The 22,159-nt window shown below is 44.8% G+C and overlaps 1 protein-coding gene across 6 annotated transcripts in view; it reads right to left on the reverse strand.

The window, feature by feature from the left end:
* The window catches only part of ENTPD7 (ectonucleoside triphosphate diphosphohydrolase 7), a 53,238-nt gene that overhangs the window by 7,682 nt on the left and 23,397 nt on the right, over positions 1-22,159 (reverse strand). For all 6 annotated transcript variants that reach the window (XM_029610092.1, XM_029610090.1, XM_029610093.1 and 3 more), the window contains 7 exons: positions 16,158-16,261; positions 14,740-14,799; positions 14,110-14,258; positions 13,722-13,888; positions 5,266-5,590; positions 5,006-5,091; positions 4,506-4,667 (listed from right to left, as the gene is read on the reverse strand). In XM_029610092.1, coding sequence (XP_029465952.1) covers positions 4,506-4,667; positions 5,006-5,091; positions 5,266-5,590; positions 13,722-13,888; positions 14,110-14,258; positions 14,740-14,799; positions 16,158-16,261 — 1,053 coding nt within the window. The remainder of the gene's footprint in view (positions 1-4,505; positions 4,668-5,005; positions 5,092-5,265; positions 5,591-13,721; positions 13,889-14,109; positions 14,259-14,739; positions 14,800-16,157; positions 16,262-22,159) is intronic.

The following is a 22,159-nucleotide window of genomic DNA, read 5'->3' on the forward strand; positions in this document are numbered from 1 at the left end:
CGAAAGGAAGTGCCCTGAACTGAAAATATTGTCCCAGGATCACAAAGCGAAGAAAACACTGGGACTCAGAGTGAATCGGAATGTGCAGACAGGCTTCCATAACATCCAGAGAAGCCAGGAACTCCCCCTTGCGCACCACCGCTATCGCCGAACACAAGGTTTCCATCCGGAAGCGGGGGACTTTGAGGGCAGTATTCACTCTCTTCAAATCTAGGATGGGCCGAAACGTGCCCTCATTCTTTGGAACCACAAAATAAATGGAGTAGCATCCCTTATGGAGCTCCACCGAGGGCACTGAAATGACCGCCCCCAATTCCTGGAGGCGGCCTAAGGTCTCCTGTACTGCTTTTCGCTTGTCCCCCGGACCACAAGGTGAAATTAGAAATAGATCTCGAATGGACAGAGCAAACACTAACACGTAGCCGTCTCTTATTATACTGAGAACCCACTGATCCTGCGTGATGTTGGCCCACTCGTCATAAAACTGCGTCAAGTGGTCTCCTATAATAGGAATGACGGAGTGGACCGGCCTTGCTCATTGCGAAGACTTGCCACTGGCTGCAGATCCTCCTGCAGCATCCCGAAACAGCCTACGGGCCCCCCGAAAGGACTTCCCCCAAGTATGTCCCCTAGGGGAAAATGACTTCTGAGGAGCAGAGGGAGCCCGCATTGGCTGAGATCTTCTGTTGGTACGGAGAAGCGAACTGGTCTGAAAAAACCTCTTCGCCTTAGGTCTGTCCTCCGGTAACCGTAGCGGCTTATTCTCCCCAAGCTATAGTTACATAATGTTAGGTTCCATATTAGGTACTACAACCCAAGAAAGAGATCTAGGCATCATAGTGGATAACACATTGAAATCGTCGGTTCATTGTGCTGCGGCAGTCAAAAAAGCAAACAGAATGTTGGGAATTATTAGAAAGGGAATGGTGAATAAAACAGAAAATATCATAATGCCTCGGTATCGCTCCATGGTAAGACCGCACCTTGAATACTGTGTACAATTCTGGTCGCCACATCTCAAAAAAGATATAATTGCGATGGAGAAGGTACAGATAAGGGCTACCAAAATAAGGGGAATGGAACAGCTCCCCTATGAGGAAAGACTAAAGAGGTTAGGACTTTTCAGCTTGGAGAAGAGACGGCTAAGGGGGGATGTGATAGAGATGTTTAAAATCATGAGAGGTCTAGAACAGGTAGATGTGAATCGTTTATTTACTCTTTCGGATAGTAGAAAGACTAGGGGGCACTCCATGAAGTTAGCATGGGGCACATTTAAAACTAATCGGAGAAAGTTCTTTTTTACTCAACGCACAATTAAACTCTGGAATTTGTTGCCAGAGGATGTGGTTAGTGCAGTTAGTATAGCTGTGTTTAAAAAAGGATTGGATAAGTTCTTGGAGGAGAAGTCCATTACCTGCTATTAAGTTCACTTAGAGAATAGCCACTGCCATTAGCAATGGTAACATGGAATAGACTTAGTTTTTGGGTACTTGCCAGGTTCTTATGGCCTAGATTGGCCACTGTTGGAAACAGGATGCTGGGCTTGAGGGACCCTTGGTCTGACCCAGTATGGCATGTTCTTATGTTCTTAATTTGCGGTCCTGCATATCTTTCAATGCCGCAGAACCCACCACGGGAATGGTGGTCCGCTTAGTCACTGCGGACACTGCTGCATCGACCTTAGGAAGGACAAAAAACACTTCAAGACCTCCTCTGGAAGGGGACAGAGCTTCCCCAAGGTCCTTCCCACCTTTATCGAAGCATCAGGCGTTCCCCACTCTGCATCCACCAACTTCTTAACCGCCTTATATTTCGGGAAGGAAGCTGGGGGACCTCTTAACCCGTCCAGGACGGGATCCTCTTCCTCCAAATCCAGGTCACTTTGGGACATTTTAACGCCCAACACCTGAAAGGCTAAGGGCAGCAACACCTCCAATTCTTCCCTTTGGAACAGGCGGGCTTCCTTAGTATCCTCGGACCCAAGACTAGGTATCATTGGATCATCTCCCAGCAAAGTATCCCCAGACACCGGCGCCCCCTAACCTGCCGGTACCCCCGGGTCCGGGTCCTCAGAAGCATCACCAGAGTCACCAAGGCCCCCTTCTGACAGACCACCCTGGTGCAGGAGGTGTCTGAAACCTCTGAGCGGAGGGCAACGATGGCCTGACCCCCAAAGTGGGTCCCGAGCCCGGCAACGAACTTCCCAGAGTCTGCTCAGCATTAAGGCCAACTCCGCATCCAAGCTGTTTGCTGGCCAAAAAGGCCTCATGCAGTAATAAAACAAATTCTGGGGAAAAACACTTTACAGCCCCAACACCCTCAGAGCTAGCGGCAGGACCAGGCCCACTCACGATTTCCACCCCCTCAAGGCCCCCCCGACTGACCCTGAAGTCGGAACGGGTCGGAGACAAAGGAGGCGGACCCTCCTCCACTCTCCCCGATGGTGCGGGAACTGCCGCCGAAAAATCCAAGATGGCTGCCGTTCCTGCACCCTTGGCGGAAGAATCAGTACTCCAGACAGCACTGCAGCAGAAAATAGCCCCCGAATCGCTGTAACAATGCTGCTTCGCCGGTGGAGGAGCTCCGGAAGAACCCTCCCCGCCCTCCGAATATGAAGCACAAAGACCGGCCCTGTTTAGACGCGATCGTGCCGAGCCAAATGCTCGACACGCGGTACCTCGGGTCATGCTGAGGAAAGGAAATAAAAATACCGTTGAGAGGAAAAAAGAAAAAAACCCAAAGGAAAAAGAAAGCCTCCCTCACCCCAGAGCTGATCTTACCGGGGGAAAATCGCCGTCAGAGCTGTGCTGCCATCTGCCAGAAAAAAAACAGCCTTTGATTTTTTTTTTAAACTTTATGGAAAAATACATTAAGAGCTAAAAATCTGACTAAAAGAAACAGGTAGTCTCAGCCATAAGGGAATGAAAAAATCCCTGGAGAGCCTACAGCCGCCTGGGCGGCCTCATAAGGGAGAGATCTGGACAACCAGAAGTACACCTCACGGGCGCACAGACAGGCTCACAAAAGGGAACAACCCCCGGCCCGTCTGCCTCTACTGGACAGGGTAGGACCCACCAGGAATCCAAAGGAAAAAACAAAAACCCCCGGGAGGAAGGCTCAAAAGAAAAGTGTTAAAGAAAAAACCCGCAGAACTGCAGATAGAGCACCCTGTGCCATCTGCTAGAGACAGAGAAAATACGGAGGAACTGCAGGTGGCACTAGGCTTTATGTAGCAGGGTCAGGCAAGTTTTTTTCTCTGTCTCCACCTGTTGGCAGGGATGTATGAGCCCAGGCATCTGGACTGATTCGGGTACATACAGGGAACCCTTTTCAACCAAAGAAATTGATCAAATTTGTTGGAGCTGATCTCCTTCTTGTAAATGCATACTGCCTCGGAGGCCAGCCTGGTAACTCAGTGGCAGTTCCATGTGCCGCCATGCAGGGGGGTCCCTAATCTGATTACTGGATCAGGGCTTCTGCATCATAGGTCAGCTGGGGATGCTGCAGAAGCCTCATTCACAGCTTCTTAGGAGGGGCATCAAGGTCAACGTTAAGGGCCAGATTCAGAGCCCATGATAGAGGGTTTCGAGATTGAAGGAGGGCTGGGGGGGGTTATGAAAATAGAGGAAAAATCTCCAGGTAGTTGTGAATGAAGGCTCATAGTGTCAGATTCCCACCGCTGGTTCTGATTAAGCAGGAAGAAAAAAAGAGACAGGAGGATCTATGGGACCAAAAAAACCCATGCTGCCTCAGAAATGGTAAAGGGAGAACAGTTAACCAACAACTGGATAAAAGGGCAAGAGTTGAATAATGTGAAAAAGTAACCACAGGGCGTAGAAGGCGATCATTAACAACTTACTAGATATTTAGTGCTCACATTAAAAGAGTGAGCTCTCCCTTCACCTTTTTCCTGTCTTCTGCAGGAAATGGAGAAGCTGATCCCTCCTGGAGGAAGATCTCCAACACTTGCCTCCAGGGCAAGTTTAGGACAAGAGCAGCAGATGGAAGCAGGTCTGATCTTAGTGGCGTGTGGGGCGGCAGGAAAGCAGTGCTTCTTACTTACGTTTGCCTTCTTGAAATCTGAACTGCACAAGATCCCATAGTCTCGAGGGACCCCCTGACCCCACACATTCAGATGTCGGAGTTAAGCTAAGCGATGCAGGTAAGAATTGCTGCTCTCCTCCTGCCAGCAGGAGGGACAGGCTGCTGCCACTACAGGCCCATAGCACAGCAAGGAAGAACTTTGCTACAAGTGGGCCACACTTCAGCTGTTCTGCCGAAAGCTGCCAAAATTTGGTGCCCCACATATTAATTTCAATCTATTCCCCTTTTCCCACTAGGGACAGTCCTAGAAGCAACTTTTGTTTCACTGGCAAATATAATGACCTTCCTCATAGGAAAAAAAAAGACTTCCAAAGGCTCCTGTAACTAACGCCATAATCATGGAGAGCTTTGCTTTCAGTCAAAAGATACTTTGGGATTTCTTACATCCTGATAAATAATACCTGAGTGGCAGAAAACGTGTTTTGAACAGGATGGCTCCCAGCGTCCACTGCACCTCTCGGTCATACACTAATTGGGCAGTTCTCAGGTTGGGGTAATCATAGGGAAAGCGAAATCCATCGTGAAGAACTTGGTACATCCAAGCAGATTTAAAACACTGATACCTGGGAAAAGAGCATTTGACTTCATCAGTTTAACTGGATGTACTGCAATTTATTGACACAGCATGCCGTCACCAAAGCTCATCAGCAAAAAGAGCTCCATCTCTGCTACCATCACCCCAATCACAATTTGTGATAGTAGACTTAATTATTCAGATACATGGATGAAACAATTGTAGGTGAAATGTACCTCCTACCAGTGATCAGTCTTCTAATAGTTATTAAACATGGCCTGATATATCCAAATATTTCTTTTTAATCTAGGCACATATTCAATTTACCAACTAACCAGCTCGGATTGTATTTTTCATAACAGTTTCCAAAGATGGGAGCCTTCTTACTTTAACCGGTGTTGATCTGCATGAGAGGAGAACAGACCACTGTGGAACCGCTGAGTTAAGGCTGACCAGGTCATACTACAGTAATCCTAGACCAGGGATGTAGAGAAAGCATATTACAAGGGGAGAAATACCAAACATGGATTGCTCTGTTACAATCAGGCTGATGCAATATCCACGCATCCAACCTGTGCGCCAGCAGAGCGCATGGTATTGCATCGGCCTGAGTGTGTTTGGGCATGCCCAATCTGATAAATAGGTACCTGTGCTGCTTTAGCAAATTTGTAGCTGTTGTACTCGCCTCCCATACGCAGAACATCCTCAGTGCAATAGAAGAATTCAGAGAATCCATAAAACTCGCTGTTGGTAAAGTCAATGGGAGACTGGTAAACTCCATTCATATAGGCCTGGCTGGCATTGGATCTGAGGAGCAAGGGCTCTAGCTGTTGTCGGCATGCATCCCATTCTCCCTTCCCTCGCAAATGGAGAGCCTGGCTACTTCTCTCTACTGTATCTGTCAGCTCTGCAGGTAAGCAAGGATCCAAGTATGGGGAATCAGGTCTCATGCCTGTCTCCTGGGCCAGTAACCTACAACAGGAAAGGCGGTTAAAGCGAGTAAGATCGATCAGATTTACATATTTGAAAAAATATTCACATTTTAACATTTTATACATTATAACATTTTCAAAACACACATAAAACAAAATTCAAACTATCTTTATCAATAGAGCTAAAATATAATCCTGACCTGATATACCACAAACTCCTCCAGTACTTCCGCGGACCCTAATGACATCCAAAGATGTCTCGAAGTGGTTGTGCAAGAGGAATAATACCTGAAAATCCACTGTGCCTATCCTTCAGTGAAAACCGGCAAGTATGCTAAATAGCACAAACTACAACTGTCTCTCTCAACCTTCTGTATGCCAGGGACTGGCTAACTACCTTCCTTAAGTTACATGGACGGACTGCAGTGCTGATTACTGTGTGTGTGTGGGGGTGGGGGGGGGGGGGGGGAAGAGGAGAGATGAGGACGGGATCTCCCTCCCATACCCGGTCTTTAATTTCATGGGTCAGCCCTGAAGCTTATCTCTGCCAGTTTAAAAAGATAACTAGCCAGTTTAAGAACATTTTCTAAAAAGACTTTGCCCTTATTAAAAAAAAGATAAAGCCCTCTCTCTCCCCCTTTCTTTCCCAGCCAGCAAACATAACTGTCCTCAAACAAACAAAAACAAAAAAAACCCCTTCTCTCCCCTCCTAGCCAGCCATCAGTTTATCAGTGAAAAAAAAAAAATCCCTCCCTCACTCTCTTTCCCTCCCCCATCCATTCAGCCACCAGTTGGTTGTTTAAAATACAAGAAAAAACAAATATCACTCTCTCTTTCTCTCCAGCCCCCCCAAGTCAGCCATCAGTTATCATTTAAAATAAAGAGCAAGAAATCCCTCCCTCCCCCTTCCAGCTAGCAACACTACTAGAGAGTTAATACACCCACCCTGTGGACTTTTTTCCCCCAGCTGGGGCTTGTCTGGAGGCTCAGTCTTTGGAAGGGACACAACTGCACACGAATGTTAATGAGACCGAGAGCGTCTCAGGCCCTGTCCCCTCCTGACTTCTGTATGGGAGCTGGAGCCTGAGAGCAGAGCAATCATCCATTGGCATTTAACTGCAGCCGCCCCTCTCCCTGAGATGGGGCATCAGGGTCAGCCCCAACTAAGAAAAAAAACAAAAAACCCTTCGGAGCAGGTCAGGAAAAGTCTCTGCTGGGTGTGCTGCAGGTTGCAGTGCAGGTCTTGCTTCCTCTTCACCCTCTTGCAATCACAGTTACTCCATGGACTGGCAGAAATGCTGCCGCGGACCGGGGCTGGTCCACAAACTAGGGGGTTGAGAAACACTGCTCAGCAATAAGACTTCATCATGCTCAGGTCAAGGCTAAGCTCACGTTCCAGAAGCATCAAAGCAATGTATTAGTCATTGCACCACTTTGTCTCCCAGATAAGCTGGGCTGAAGGAGAAAGCAGAAGATAAAAGATGGCAAATAAAGATAAAGCAGTCTCTCCCCGTAGGTTCCCAGAGGCTGTGCGCTACTGCAAGAGCAGTAACTCAGTCCTACTTATTTATTATTTGTTGATTTTTATACACCGACATTCGTCAGAACATCATGCCGGTTTACATTATAACAAGTTAACAAGAGAGTGAAATACAATAAACAGGGAAGGGGGAGCAGCAATGAAGGAGGAGAGAGGACAGCAGTAGGAAGGATAGAGAAAGAGAGATTTTAAAGGAACATGCGAAAAAATAAATTAAACAATAAACAATATATGTACAGGTGGGCTGGTAGGTACCAGACCATTGATGTCAGCGAAAGGGATAGAAGGGGGGGGGGAGGGGGGAGGGGATATTCTAGATATTCCCCTAGTTTGTTGCAACTGCTGCAGAATCTAATTTTTATCACAAAACTGTGGCAACTGGCTCCTGCTGCCCCCTTCCAAGCTATCCTTCAATTTTGCAGAAAATGCTCTAAAACCATGCCTCTCATCCCTGGTCAAGAGATCTGATTTTTCTGCTGCTTCAGATTCTCTAGTGCTATAGCCATTAGTAACTTGCCCTATAGTCCTGCTGCTAACCACACTACTCTTCCTACTCCAAGCTGCTCAGCCCAATGTTACTGCCATACTCCCAGCTGCACAGACTTCCAGGAATATGAAGGTTCTGCTGGGCCAGGTCGCTTAGGTAGCAGAATTGCAGAGAGGAACAGATAGAAAGCTGCTGCCGCAATAGCAAAGAATTTAAAGCTAAATCAGGCTAAGACCGATGGCTGCTGGGGGATGGGAGGGAAAAAAAAAAAGATGCTTTGAGAGGGGGCAAGGGAAAGAGAGATGAGACAACACGTTGAGAGGGGGAGGCAAGACAGTGGGAGACAGGTTGTAGCGAGAAAGCAGTGTGAGGGAAAGAGAAGAAAAATGAGAAGAAAGTCAAACAGAAAAGAAAGATAATGAAAACAAAATCATATCCACATTATAAAAAAAGGGTGAAAATCTTATTTTCAAAATGAACATTTTTTACATTTTAAAAGATTTTCTATAAAATTTGCCTGTTTGGTGAGGCAGTAAACATAACATTAATTAAAGAAATGTTTGCTAATTTATGCAAATGCACCACAGCTACTTCAGAACCTAAAGAAAAAAAGTGCAGCAAGGAGCAATTACTACTTACCTGATAATTTTCCTTCCTGTAAGGAAGGCAGGCCAATCCACACCTGTGGATGCGCACTCCTACCAGCAGATGGAGACAGAGTAAAGCGGACTCACTAATGGCATCCAACATATAGCCCTGCCCCAACATCAGCTTGCCAGTATCTCTAGAAAATTGAGAAACCCTGAGCTTAGCAGAAAAGTTTAACATCCATCAATCTTAGGGGCTGGATATGTCACTTACCAGTTGTTCAAACAAATTAACATAGTCTTCATTGTCCACATACAAAGGACTAACTAAAAGCAGGCAGCCCAGGGAAGGTTGTGGATTGGCATCCCTTCCTTAGAGGAAAGTAAATTATCAGGTAAGTAGCAATTTCTCCTTTGTCTGCACTCAGGCAAAGTTACTCCCGAAAAGGGCGGGAGGCTGCCCGCAGTCCCGTCAATACCGCACGCATGAAAGCCACATCCTCCTGCGCCCCAATATCCAAGCAGTAATGCTTGGAAAAGTGTATAAGGAGGACCACGTTGCTGCTCAGCAGATCTCGACAGGAGCCAACAACCAAAGCTCCACCCACGAAATTACCTGAGCTCGAGTGAAATGCACCCTGACCTGTCAAGGTAATGGGATATCTGCATCCACACCGGCAACCGTGCTGACTTCCTGCATCCAACGGGCTACAGTTGTTCGCGATGCCAGTGCACCTTGTTTACTTTCACCATGAAGCACAAACAAAAACTTCCTGAAAGAGCGAGTAATCTTCAAGTACTGCACTAATGCCAAATGACATCCAAGGCATGCAACAATCGATAATCCCACTCATCTCTATCCCTGTCCAGTGTGGGCCAGGAAACAGACTGATACAAATGAAACTCCAAAAACACTTTTGGCAAAAGAAGGTTCAGTCCTAAACTGTACCGCCCCTGGAGTTATTTGCAGAAACAGCTCATGGCAAGCAAGAGCTTGCAGCTTGGAGATCCTTCGTGCTGAACAGATTACTATGAGAAAAAAACTGTTTTCAAGCTGAGCAAATGCAAAGAGAGATCATGCAGTAGCTGAAATGTAGGACCCACCAAAAAACACAAGACCAGATTAAGGTGTCAAGGAGGCCGCAAGGGAGGACGAAGGACACATCTGGATGGGAAGACAAATAGCCTAGTGGTTAGAGCAGTGGACTATGAACCAGAAGACCAGGGTTCAAGTCCTGCTGTCACTCCTTGTGACCTTGGGCAAGTCACTTTACCCTACATTGCCTCAGGTACAAAAACATAGATTGTAAGCCCTCTGGGGATAGAGAAATACCTACAGTACCTGAGTGTAAACCGGTGTGATATCTCAATTGAGATGAATGTCGGTATATAAAAATAATAAATAAATAAATAAATAAAGTTCCACCAATTGACTCGCCCCCTATAGCAAGCGAGAGCTGCTACCTGCACCTTCAGAGTGTTAAAAGGCCAAACCTTTAATCAAGCCTTCCTACAAAAATTCCAATACCAGTGGAATTTCAACTTTTGAGAGGGTGAGAACCTCACTCCTCACACCAGTTCTTGAACACTCACCAAACTCTAACATAAGCTAGAGATGTAAAAATAATTTCCTAGCCCGGAGCAATATGGAAATCACTGTAGAAGAATAACCATGCCTCAGCAACCAAGCCCTCTCAAGGGCAAAACCATAAAACAAAATTGACCCGGATTGTCTTGCAGTATGGACCTCCTATGGACTGTCCACCAGTTGCCTCTGAAGATTGGCATACCACAGCCTCTGGGGCCAATCCAGAGCCACCAGAAGTACAGTTTTGGTCTGGCTTGTAATCTTTTGAATGACCCTGCCTATCATCGGCCATGGTGGGAAGACATACAACACTCCGCTCCGCGGCCTAACCTGAATGTGAGCATTGATGCCCAGCACTCTCTGATCCTTTCTGCGACTGAAGAACCATGGTACCTTCATATTACCAAAGGTCACCAGTAACCCAAGTTTGAGTGACCTCAGCGTGTCACTATTCCCAGTCTCCTGGGTCCAAAGGCCTGTCTGCTGAGGAAGCTGGCTCTTACAGTGCCCTTCCCAGCAATTTGGAAAGCGGTTATGTCCTGGAAATACTGTTCTGCCCACATCATGAGTGCATCTGACTCCACTGACACCTGTTGGCTTCTGTTTCCGTATTGATAATGGTGTAGGCCACAGTCGTGGAATTGTCCGACATTATCCCTATTGCTTGAGCTTCCAACTGCTCAGCAAACTGTAAACATGCCAGTCGAATTGCACGTGCTTCCAACCGATGGTCCACTGTTGTATTCCAGTGACCTTGCGCCAATTCTTGACAGCGAGCCCCTCAACCCAGGAGGCTCGCATCTGTTGTGAGCACTAACCAATCTGGTGTCTCCAAGGAAACCCCTTTTCTGAAAATGATCCATTTGTAACTACCACTGCAACTGGATGCTCAAGTCCAATGGCAAGTGGAGTATCTCTATGAACTCCTGTGACTGCAGATTCCACCAGGAGAGCAACATATGTTGACTTGGCCACATGTGCACCCTCGCCCACAGGACTATGTACAATGTGGCTGCCATCAATCCAAGGACCTGCAGGTAAAATCCCATCATCAGGTGAATAGCCCTTTTCAACGCTTGAAATTGAGTAATTTATTTCTGAATGTGACTCTCTGGCAGAAACACCCTGCTCTGCTCCATATCGAAGCGTACGCCAAACTACACTAGAGTCTGAGATGGTTATAAACTGCTCTTGGCCAAGTTCACCCAGCCGCATACCTGAAGCAAGGAGATCACATTGCGAGATGCCAAGTGACTCACTTCTACACTTTTGGCCCAAATCAACCAGTTGGGCAGATACGAATGGACCAAAATGCCCTCCTTACACAGAGACGTCGCTACCACCACTATGACCTTGAAGAAGGTCCTGGGCACCATAGCCAGCCCTGAAATTGATAATGACATCCCAGAACGGCAAAGCGTAGGAAACGATGTTCCTGGCAAATGGGAATATGCAGATAAGCCACTGACAGGTCGAGAGACGTAAAACATTCCTGTGTTTGCATTGCCATTATTATGGAATCTAGTGTTTCCATTCTGAAATAGGTCACAAGCAAATGTCCTTTCAGATCTAGGATGGACTGAAAGGGCCCCTCTTCTTTCTTGGGAACGACAAAATGAATGGAATTATGGCCTTCAAATCCAACAGCCTACTTAAAGTAGTCTCTACTGCCACTCTCTTCTGCAGAAACTTGCCAGGAGAGACCATAAATGCATCCGGAGAAATTCCAGAACTCAGTCTTGCCTTACTACTTCCAAGACCCACTGGTCTGGCGAAACCTAGGCCCACCTTTGATTAAAGTGAGATAGATGTCCACCTATCTCCTGATCTAGTAGGTGAGCCCTCACACCATCATGAAGATTGAGGCACTCCGACTCCAGAGCTCGCACCCTGCGAGGCTTCTTAGGCTGAAAGGACTGAGATCTTCCAAAGGGACAAGCCCTTTGAGGAGTTGCTCCTCTGTAAGGATGAAACCAACGGAAATCCCTGGAGCGGCACTTCGCCCCAAAAGGACGGGATGCTGCCCTCTTTCCTTCGGCAATCCCCCCAGCTATTCACCAGGCTCTCCACTCACTGCTGAATAAGAGAACCTTTAGAGGGTAACCTTGTGAGATGGGATTTGGAAATAGTGCCTGCTGACCAATTTCATAGCCACAACTGACACTTAACTGCTATTATGGAAGACATTCCTCTAGTGGCCGCCCACATCAAGTCACAGCCTGCATTGACTAAGAATGTAGCCCCCAGTTCCATCACCGGTCTGCCATTGGACCCCTCTCATGTCTCTTGAGAGAGACACAAACCAGCCGCAAGAAGCACTTGCCAAATTCATTGCCTTAGCCCCAAAGGCCTGCCTAAGGGGTAAACTCAATCCTCCTATCCTGTGCATCGGTTAGAGCTGCCCCTCCTTCTATTGGAATGGTGGTTCGTTTGGTAACAGCCTATAGCAAGGCATCCACCTTCAGGAATCACAACTGATCCCCTGTCTACATATCATCGCAGCACCTTCCCTTGACCTCTCTTTTGGGTATTGTTTTTTTTTTAAAGTCTACACCTGTCAGGTTTCCAGACTTACCCCAGGTTACCCCCATGCTTTTCAGTTTCCCAAACCATAAGTCAGGGCTCTCGTTAGTTATTGTACGAATCCAATTCCCTGATACCCCTTGCCGTTGAAGCAGAGAGCAATGATGGAGTTGGGTTAACAGGATGCAGGCTTATTGGTTAAGGGTAGTAACCACCGCACCAGCAACTTACCCTGGCCCACCTCCATTCTGCCTTTATCCCCCTTCAGATTCAGACTCCAGAACTGACCAAGTACTCCAAATGAGGCTTTACCAAGGATCTGTACAAGGGCATTATCACCACCTTCTTCTTACTGGTTTTTCCTCTCTCTATGTAGCCCAGCATTCTTCTGGCTTTAGCTATTGCCTTGTCACACTGTTTTGCCATCTTCAGATCTCCAGACACTACTACCCCAAGATCTCTCTCCTGGTCCATGCACATCAGTCTTACATCCGCCATCACATAAAGCTCTTTTGGATTGCCGCACCCCAGATGCATGACTCTGCACTTCTTGGCACTGAATCCCAGCTGCCAAATCTTCAACCACTCTTCCAGCTTTCTTAAATCACTTTTCATTCTCTCTGTTCCTTCAGGCGTGTCCACTCTATTGCAGATCTTACTATTATCCACAAATAATGCCACAGAGATCGGTGTTGGGACTGCATCCTTTCAATATCTTTGTGAGTGACATTGTAGAAGGGACAGAAGGTGAAATTTGCCTATTTTCTCTGCTTAACTCAGCTCTCTCTTCAAAGAGAGTTCCATTTACCATTACATGCTGTCTCCTCTCGGTCAACCAGTTTGTAATCCACACCACCACCTTGGCGCTCACTCCCAGACTTCTCATTTTATTCATAAGCCTCCTATGCAGGACCATATCAAACGCTTTGCTGAAATCCAAGCAGAGGAAGCAGAATTTTATATCCCCATTTGGCACAGAGTCTATCCCTAAAATGCAGCAGGGCACTGGGGGCTTCAACTGTGCTTTGGTATCACTAAAGCAATACAGTTATCTCTCTGCCCCTCTGAATCTAGTGTTTGTTATCAACACTAAACTAACTGTTCTGGAAGGGTAAAACTGCTCTCCAACCTTTTCCTCATCTAATAGTAACCTTCAGTCCTTCTTTAGGTAAACATCTGGTAGTACCAGGCTTGGCGAGTCCAGACAAGGAGCTTGCCCCCCCGCCAACAGCTGCCCCTCCAGTCTGGCCAGACCACTGATTGTTTGGAGGAAAAGACACTAGGTACTTACCCACCCTGAAATTTTCTCTACCCCCTGAATACCCCCCACCCAATATGTAAATTTCTGGAGTTGCCATGGAGCACTAAGCAAGGCTGATGTGATTACTTTGCAATTTCACAACAGTTAATGATAGTTTATTACAATGTCTTCTCTGAGTGAATTACCTGTTTCTGGTAACTGTTTCATTGAAAATCATGTCTTCGTATCGCTGCCGTGCATAATTCCCTCCAAAGCCCAGGAAAGTTGTTACGTAGACTCTGTACACATGCTCCGTGTGTTGCAAGTCACAGCCCAAATTAAACTCTGCAAGCATGGCCTTGGCTGCCTCCTCCTGGGTCATCCAGCATAGGAAGAAAAACCATTAACAGACAGGATTAGCTGTGAGGCAGGAAATCTGTCATCATAAAGTTTAGTGCACGCTGACAACATATACCTGAGCCATGCTAATACATCAGAATCAACAGGAAGTGAGAGCGTCAGGGCAGTCTCAAAACTGCATCGCTTTTTCTTTTCTTACTCCACATCCCTTGCACTGGCTTCCCCAACACACACCTTTTCTGGAGAAGAGAAAGTCACAGAACTGGGGACTTCATAAGCAATCTGCAGAGAGCCACCGCCCATATCTATGATCCCAACCGTCCGTTTGCGAAGAATGAATTCTTCCAGATTGCCCACTGTCACTGCAACCACCGCTTCGTCATCTAAAATGAAAATAACCGGAGAGGTCTGTCCCCTGCACATGACAGCAGCGTGGTTTAAGGCTCACAAGCACACTTATTTATTTATTTATTAACTTTTTTATACCGACATTCGTGGAAACATCATGCCGGTTTACAATATAACTGAAAAAGGACGGAAGATACAAAAAAACAGGGATGGGGGGAGGGGAGCAGGAGAGAAGAAAGGAGAATGAGCGGCAGCAGAGAATGAAAGCCGTAAGGAAGAAGGTAAAAGGAATAGTACCTAGGAGGAGGTACAGGCAGGGATAACCTTATTGAAGGTACAAGATACAACCATATTATATGTACAAATAAATAAAAAAAACTTTGCAGACTGACACACTGCGGGAACTAGGACATCGCAAGCATAAATTATACAAATAGCTTGGGCAGACATTGCAAAAGGAGTATGCTGGAGGGAAACAATATTAAGAACAAGTGTCAAATGATGCACTTCCCTTACCGTCCTCAATGTGGTCAAACCGGCCCAAAACAAAGTTGATACTGATCCAAGCATATACCCCTGAAGAAAAGAAAACAAAATCTGAATGCCACAGCTAGATGCCAGGCTGGAATTCAGTTTGTCACACTTAAAGCAATAACAGTGGCACCTCCCACGTTTCACAATCTGCTTGTATTTACTAAGAAACAGAACAAGAAAAGAGTTTCAGCCATCATTAGCCATTCTGACATCGCTTGCGATTTATTTATTTTAAAATGTTTTTATTCCACCTATAACAAAAGATGTGCTAGGCGGATTACAATAAGAGAAATACAACAAATAAATGCATTTAGTAAATTAAAACAAAATAACAAAAACAGTTATAAAATAATAAAATAGCACAAAAATTACACAAACAGTACATTAGGTACTGGATTAAAAAACCTGTCTAAACAAGTATTCTTATATTATCACAGGCACGTAGAGCCTCAGGTAGGGCATTCCAAAGCTTGGCCCAGCCATCATAAGTAATCTACCCCGGGTTTCCTGCATTCGTGCCCCATGAATAGAAGGAATCAACAGCAAACATTTATCAGCAGAGCGCAAACTGCGTGTTGAGATATACTGGTGCAACAAATCAGCCAAGTAAGAGGTTACATTTAGTTTCAGGACCTTACAAACAAGTACTAAAATTTTAAACTCCGACTGAAACTTTACAGGCAACCAGTGAAGTTCCCTAAGCTTTGATAAATTGAACATTTTTACAGCAGCTACTTCCCTGCTGCAATATTTGAATTTACTCTCTAATAAGTGTGAGATCACACACAAAATCAGCAAAGGGTGTAATTGTGTTTGTTAATTTATGACACATGCTAGTTGCTGTTTTTCCACATGTAATTTTGCTCTTGCAAAGGTGTTCACAGAAATTATGCAAAATCATTAATGAGCTGAAAAATTTCACAAATCTGATCATTAGCAATTCTGTCTTAGTAAAATTATGCATGAAAAACTGCACAAAGTGGCAATTTTCTGAAAAACTTAACTAGGAGGCATACAGATTTTTTGCGATAAATTTCAAGTGAAATTGCAAACTATAACCAAAAGATCCCCCACAAGGCCATGTGAATAATATTGAGAAGAAAATTTTGCACAGTCCCAGTTCATTCCCATTTGCAGGTTAGTATACTGGCTCCTGAAACAGTTCTCCACTGTACAGTTTGAGATAGACTCTCTGTTCGCATGACTAGATTCAATGAAAAGGCATAACAAACTCATTTCTACCCCACAGATCTAATTCATGTAAACTATCCTTATATATTCTTTGACTGGCTGAAAATCACCCTGCAGGTCACTTCCCCCCAACTAAGCTGCCAGTTATGACTTTAACGTGCTGGGCCTCACGGCCCCAATACTGAAATTCTCCCTCTCTCGTTCAGTACCTTCTTGTTTCCCTGAGATCACCTCGACATGAGACTCCGAGAAAAGGAAACCAAATTTCAAGGGAACATTCCTCACCAGATCTTCTATAATCGCCATCTGCTCCCTGCAGGGGCAAACACAATTGTTTTTTAAAAAGTACTGCGAGGGCTCACCATTCCTTGTCATATGCACATTGCTGGTGGGATGCACCCTATCCAAGGAAAATACTGTTGTAATCTTTATTTGGAACAACGGTATATAAAAATGACTAAATACTAGATAGCTGCTTTTTCTTTCTGCTAGCATACGCTGTAATTTAAACATCGATCGAGCATCTTTTATACAGAACCAATCAGGACCTAGAACAAAGGCTGTAATCACTCACTAAGGAAGTCATTCCATTGGTCACACACTTAAAAAAAAAAAACAAAAACCACCTCATGTCTAGCAAGAGTAGAACTTTGGTTACGGTTTCATTTAGCCATCAGGCCAGCACGAGAAAATAATGCCGTCCATCTATGGGCAACTCCAAGCCTTCCCCAGCCCATTGCATGTCATTCCTTCTCCCAATCAAGGAAGAAGCCATAGCAGCAACCCAAGCACCTGCATAGTCAAGCCACGTGGTCATGCTTCCTGTCCCATAATTGACATGAGTCTTTGGACTTTATCTGCTGACTTACAATAATTTTCAAATAAAGTTACTGCTTTAGCGAGATCCGGTTGAATACCAGAAGCACGTATATAGCTACTCAGTTGTAAATAATGATACAATTCTGACTGCGGCAACTCAAATCTAGATTGTAAAGTCGAGAACTCTACCCAATTAGAATTTTCCCATAAGTGGCCGTAATTATATATGCCTTTGGCGAGCCATGATCGGAAGACTGTGAATGCCCTGCCCTTTAAGAAATCTTGTTGGTAGAAAGGGGATAAATGTATGGATCCAATTTTATCACCCACCAACGTAGTTTTCCATTTATGCCAGATTTGTAAGGTGTGCTGAATTGGGGTTGGTAAAGTGTCCAATTTAGGCCATGCTCTACAGGATTGCCAGAGCAGGTTTGTCAGGGGAGTAGACCCCAAACGTTCTTGTTCCAAGGTTATCCAAGGTTTGCGAGTGGTTGTTCTATGCCACTCTACCACAACCTGTAGCTGGGCCGCTGCATGGTATCTTAAAAGACTGGGGACAGCTAAACCGCCCCTTTCCCGGGGTTGATATAGAACCTTTTGAGCTATCCTGGGATGCTTCCCCTGCCACAGGAATTTCATAATTCTACGTTGCCATTTTAACAGGATGTTAGTGGGAATATTACAGTTTGAAACAAATAGCTGATCCTTGGTAATATATTCATTTTGAAGGTGGCAATGCGGCCCAACCAGGAGATGCGATAGCGGTTCCATTCTTCCAACTCTTTATACAATTTCATAATGAGGGGAGGATAATTAAGGTTAAAGATATCCTGATGTGATCCAAGATAAATGCCAAGATATTTAATCTTTCCTTTCGCCCATCTAAAAGCAAATTTAGCCTTAAGATCACTCACTTGGTCATCCTTTAAAGTAATATTCAGAATTTCAGTTTTATCCCAGTTAATGGAATAACCAGAAACTTGACTATAAGATTTGATAATATCAACCACTGCCGGTAATGAGCGTAGAGGGTCGGTTAAGGTAAGTATTACATCGTCTGCGAACATAGCTAACTTAGATGCATATTTTCCCACTTGTATACCAGTAACCTCAGTAGAGTCCCTTATTTTCTGTGCTAACGATTCAATAAACAAGGCAAATAATAACGGGGAGAGTGGGCACCCCTGTCGAGTGCCTCGCTCCACCGGGAAGAACGTGGAGTAACCACCGTTCACTTTGATACAGGCCCGTGGGGTAGAATACAACTTTTTAATCCAATTAATAAAGAAACTACCAAACACCATTTTTTGCAAAACTTGAAATAAAAAGGGCCAATGAACCAAGTCAAAGGCTTTTTCTGCATCCATGGCCATAAATAAAAAAGGAATCCTATGACGCTTAACCCACCATAAGGAGTTCAATAATTCTGGACGTTGTCAGACACCATACGGCTTGGGATAAACCCTGCCTGGTCTGGGTGGATGATCTGAGCAATATAGCAGTTAAGCCTATTGGCCAATATTTTGGCTAGTAATTTAAGGTCTATATTGAGCAGGGATATAGGCCTATAGGATCCGCACTGTGTGGGGTCCCGGCCTGGTTTCGCAAGTACCGTTATTCCGGCCACATTCGAATTGGGATTTAAGGTACCTTCTGTCCGGAGAGCATTGAACATATTAGTAAGTGGTGTAACTAATTCACCTATAAAACACTGATAAAATCTTGCGGTGAAACCGTCTAGGCCCGGAGATTTGTTTGTTTTGAGTTGCTTAATGGCGTGGACCACCTCTAGTTCTGATATTTCCTTATCAATCATCACACAGGCCTCCTCAGCTAAGTTAGGTAATGGGATATCCCTTAAGAAAGCTGTGATGTTTTGAGGCTCAATATTCCTATTGTGGGAATATAACTCTGAATAAAAACGCAAAAATTTCTGACAGATGTTATCATTTGAGGTAAGCATATTACCTTGTTCATCTTTAACTTTTGTGATAATATTTTAAAAGCGTTTGGCTCTCAACTTGTTCGCAAGGAGCTTCCCTGCCTTATTACCACCCTCAAAGTAAAGTTGTTCTGTTTGTTCTAGCTCATGTGCGATGTTAGCCGCATCTAACGCTCCAATCTGTGATCTGCAGAGATCTAAGGCTACACCCATCTCTTTAGTAGGATTTTGTTTATGTTTTTGTTCCAGGTCCAATAACTTAGCTACCAGGATTTTACGCTCCCGTAAATCCAGTTTTTTTTAACATATGAGGCACGAGCAAAGAGTGTCCCTCTAATAACTGCCTTCAGGCAATCCCAGATGATTATGGGGGATGATTCAGGGGTCTTATTTAAAGAAGTATATTCAGATAGAACTTGTCTGCATTGAATAATAAAGGATTCATTGTCAAGGAGACTATCATTAAGCCTCCAAAAACGCTTGCCCCTATCATATTTGGGGAAGGATACTTCCGCCCATACTGGGGAGTGATCGGACCAGGTGATAGCATCTATAGAGGCCTTCAGCACTTTATGTAACATCCCCTTATCCACAAAGATATAATCCGGTCTGGAATACGTGTTGTGGGGTTTTGAGAAAAAGGTATAATCTTTCAAAGTAGAGTGGAAAAACCGCCACACATCAATTAGCTGAAAGTGGTTTAAAAATGTAAGCAGGCTGGTGCGATCTTTTTTTTTAAACCGAGCCTTTACCCCCAGAAGTATCCTCAGCAGGGTTTAATGGAATATTACAATCACCTGCCATAATTAGCTGTCCTTCTATTTTCACTTGCACTGTATATAATAAGGCAATAAAAAAAACTTAGATTGTGACACATTAGGGGCATATATGTTGAGTAACGTATACTTTTCCCCAGCTACATTAATTATAAGCATAAGATACCTTCCCATAGAATCAGACAAACATTCAATTAACTCAAAAGCAAAGTCTTTTTGAAATAATATCCTCACTCCTGTATACCGAGCAGATTTAGAGCTAGCAGCCCAATACTGAAAAGGATAGTGATCTGAACGCATTAAATGTTCAAAACATCTTTTCAAATGTGTCTCTTGTACAAAAGCGATGGCAATATTCGCCCTCCGCAAATCTTTATATAACAGTTTACGCTTGCGGGGTGAATTCAGCTCTTTAACATTCAAGGACATTATTTTGAAAGTCACCATCTAAGCAATTAAAAGAGAAAAAAAAAAAAATGAATAGGCCCCATCCTGTCAAAAGCTAGGAGAAGTCCCCGCAATAAACAACTGCTGGAGGGAACATCGAATACTGACCCAGGATAAAAAAAAGTCATATTTGAAACTTATAGCATAGATCCCAAATATACCCCTCCCCCACCCCCCTCCCTTATAGGAACCACAATCATCTCTTGGGTTCCCCTTCCAGTCACGGGTGAATGAAGTCAGCATGTCGGTCGCCATCCATCCCGGTAGCATCTTTATTCAAAGAAGAAAAGAAAAACCAGCATAGCCGCTTTTATTTGGTTTAGCCATCCATCTCTGTATACGGCAAGGCAAGAAACCATCTCATCCAAAGTTCAGCAAATGGCACATCATGTAGGCGCTGCATCCACGATCTCTGGGTCTGGGGTTCTGCGAAGCCTTTTTCCCCCCTTCCCCATCAGTTGCCAGCGAGGCTCATCTTTATGTTCGGCACGTGGAGGGGAAGATGGTTGCACTCCTGTCACGCTGAATCCAAGTTCCTTAAGAATTCCAGCCGCTTCGTGCACTGATTGAGCTCTGTATGATTTACCTTGCATGGAAAATCCGATTCCAAACGGAAAGAGCCAGCGGTACCTAATGTTTTCCTTGATCAGGACTGCAGTAACAGGTCTCATATCCTGACGCTTTTTAATGGTAGCGGGGGAGAGATCAGCGTATACCTGGATGTCATGGCCTTCTAGTTGTATTTTCCCCCTCCGTCTTGCAAGAGCCATTATTTTACTTTCACATGAAAGTCATGAAAGCAAGCGATCACATCTTTAGGTTTATTAGCTAGACGCGGGCCTTGAACTCTGTGAGCTCTTTCAATCTTCACTTGCCTTGCTATTTCTGAACTTGTGGCAGCCTCTCCAGTCTCTGCTTGGAGTAAGTCTGTGCACAACTGTGATATTACTTGCATGCAGTTGTTAAACTCTGGGGATTCTGGAATCCCACGAAATCTTAGATTTATTCTCCGATTTCTATTTTCTAGATCCTCGAGTTTAGATGAGAGAAGTTGTAATTCACTTGCCATAGCTTTATGTTCTTTTTGAATTTTGTTCAAGTTGTCTGTCTGAGCTTCAGTGAGGGTTTCATATTCAAAAATACGTCTCCCCATGTCACTCAACTCCTCTTTCATTCCTCCCACTAGCTCTCTTATTTCTGTTTTAAATGATTTGAGGTCATGGCTTAATTCACCAAACCAGGCTTTAAACTCACCCCAGGATGGTACCTCAGCGTCAGTCAGTGAAGGCGAGTCGTCAGAGACCTCAAGCAGCTCGTCTCCGGTCACGGCCGCCATCTTGAATTTTTCAGCTTTTTCTTCCCGATCGGATTTTTGGTAGGAAAACTTGTGGAAGTCAATCAATTTTTTCAGATTTGACATCTGGAGGTTATAGAGGACTGAAAACTTAAAGTTCCGCTCAAACAGCGTCCAGGATGGCTAAGATATTACTGAGATGCTGATCGGCTCGGTCAGGAGTTCCGGGTCAAGCAGCTACTCGATCCGCTGATGTCATCAGCCCCCCTGTCCCATAATTGAAATAGTGGTGCAGGTCAAATGGATCAGTGCCATGCACATATATGGACCAAAAAATAAAGGTGGTTGCCCTTGGCCAAACCACACCACTGTAAGTTTTGATCCCTGTCTAGCATGTCACATTACTGCCAAACTAATACAAAGAAACCCAAATCATGCCATACAAGGATGTGCTCTATGTATATACACATAGTATACTGCTATATGTGCGTTGTTGGGGGGGAGTGGTGAATGGGAGTTCTCACACATACAGCAATATCATTAACTTCTCACTATTATCTTACAAAAGATCCACACAGCTTTGCAACAAAGGGAACACGATAGCATCCTTAATGCCCCTCCACCCCAAACACCCACCATAAAACATACACAGGCCGATTCTGTAAAGTGTGCCCGGCCGTGTGCACTGTTTAACACGTGTTTGGCCGCATGTTTTCGACGCACGTCTATTACTGTAAGGGGTTTAGCGCGTCGAAAACGTGCAGCCAAACCTCCTGGAAACTAACAGCACTCATCACATGCAAATGCATGTTAATGAGGCTATTAGTTAGTCACCCGGGATATTGAAAACAAAATGTGCGGCCAATCAGCACATTTTACACTCATAAATTAACGCCTGCCCAAGGGCAGGTGTTATTTTATGAGCAACCCGAA

This window comes from Rhinatrema bivittatum, chromosome 7 (assembly GCF_901001135.1).
Source record: "Rhinatrema bivittatum chromosome 7, aRhiBiv1.1, whole genome shotgun sequence".
Lineage (NCBI taxonomy): Eukaryota > Metazoa > Chordata > Amphibia > Gymnophiona > Rhinatrematidae > Rhinatrema > Rhinatrema bivittatum.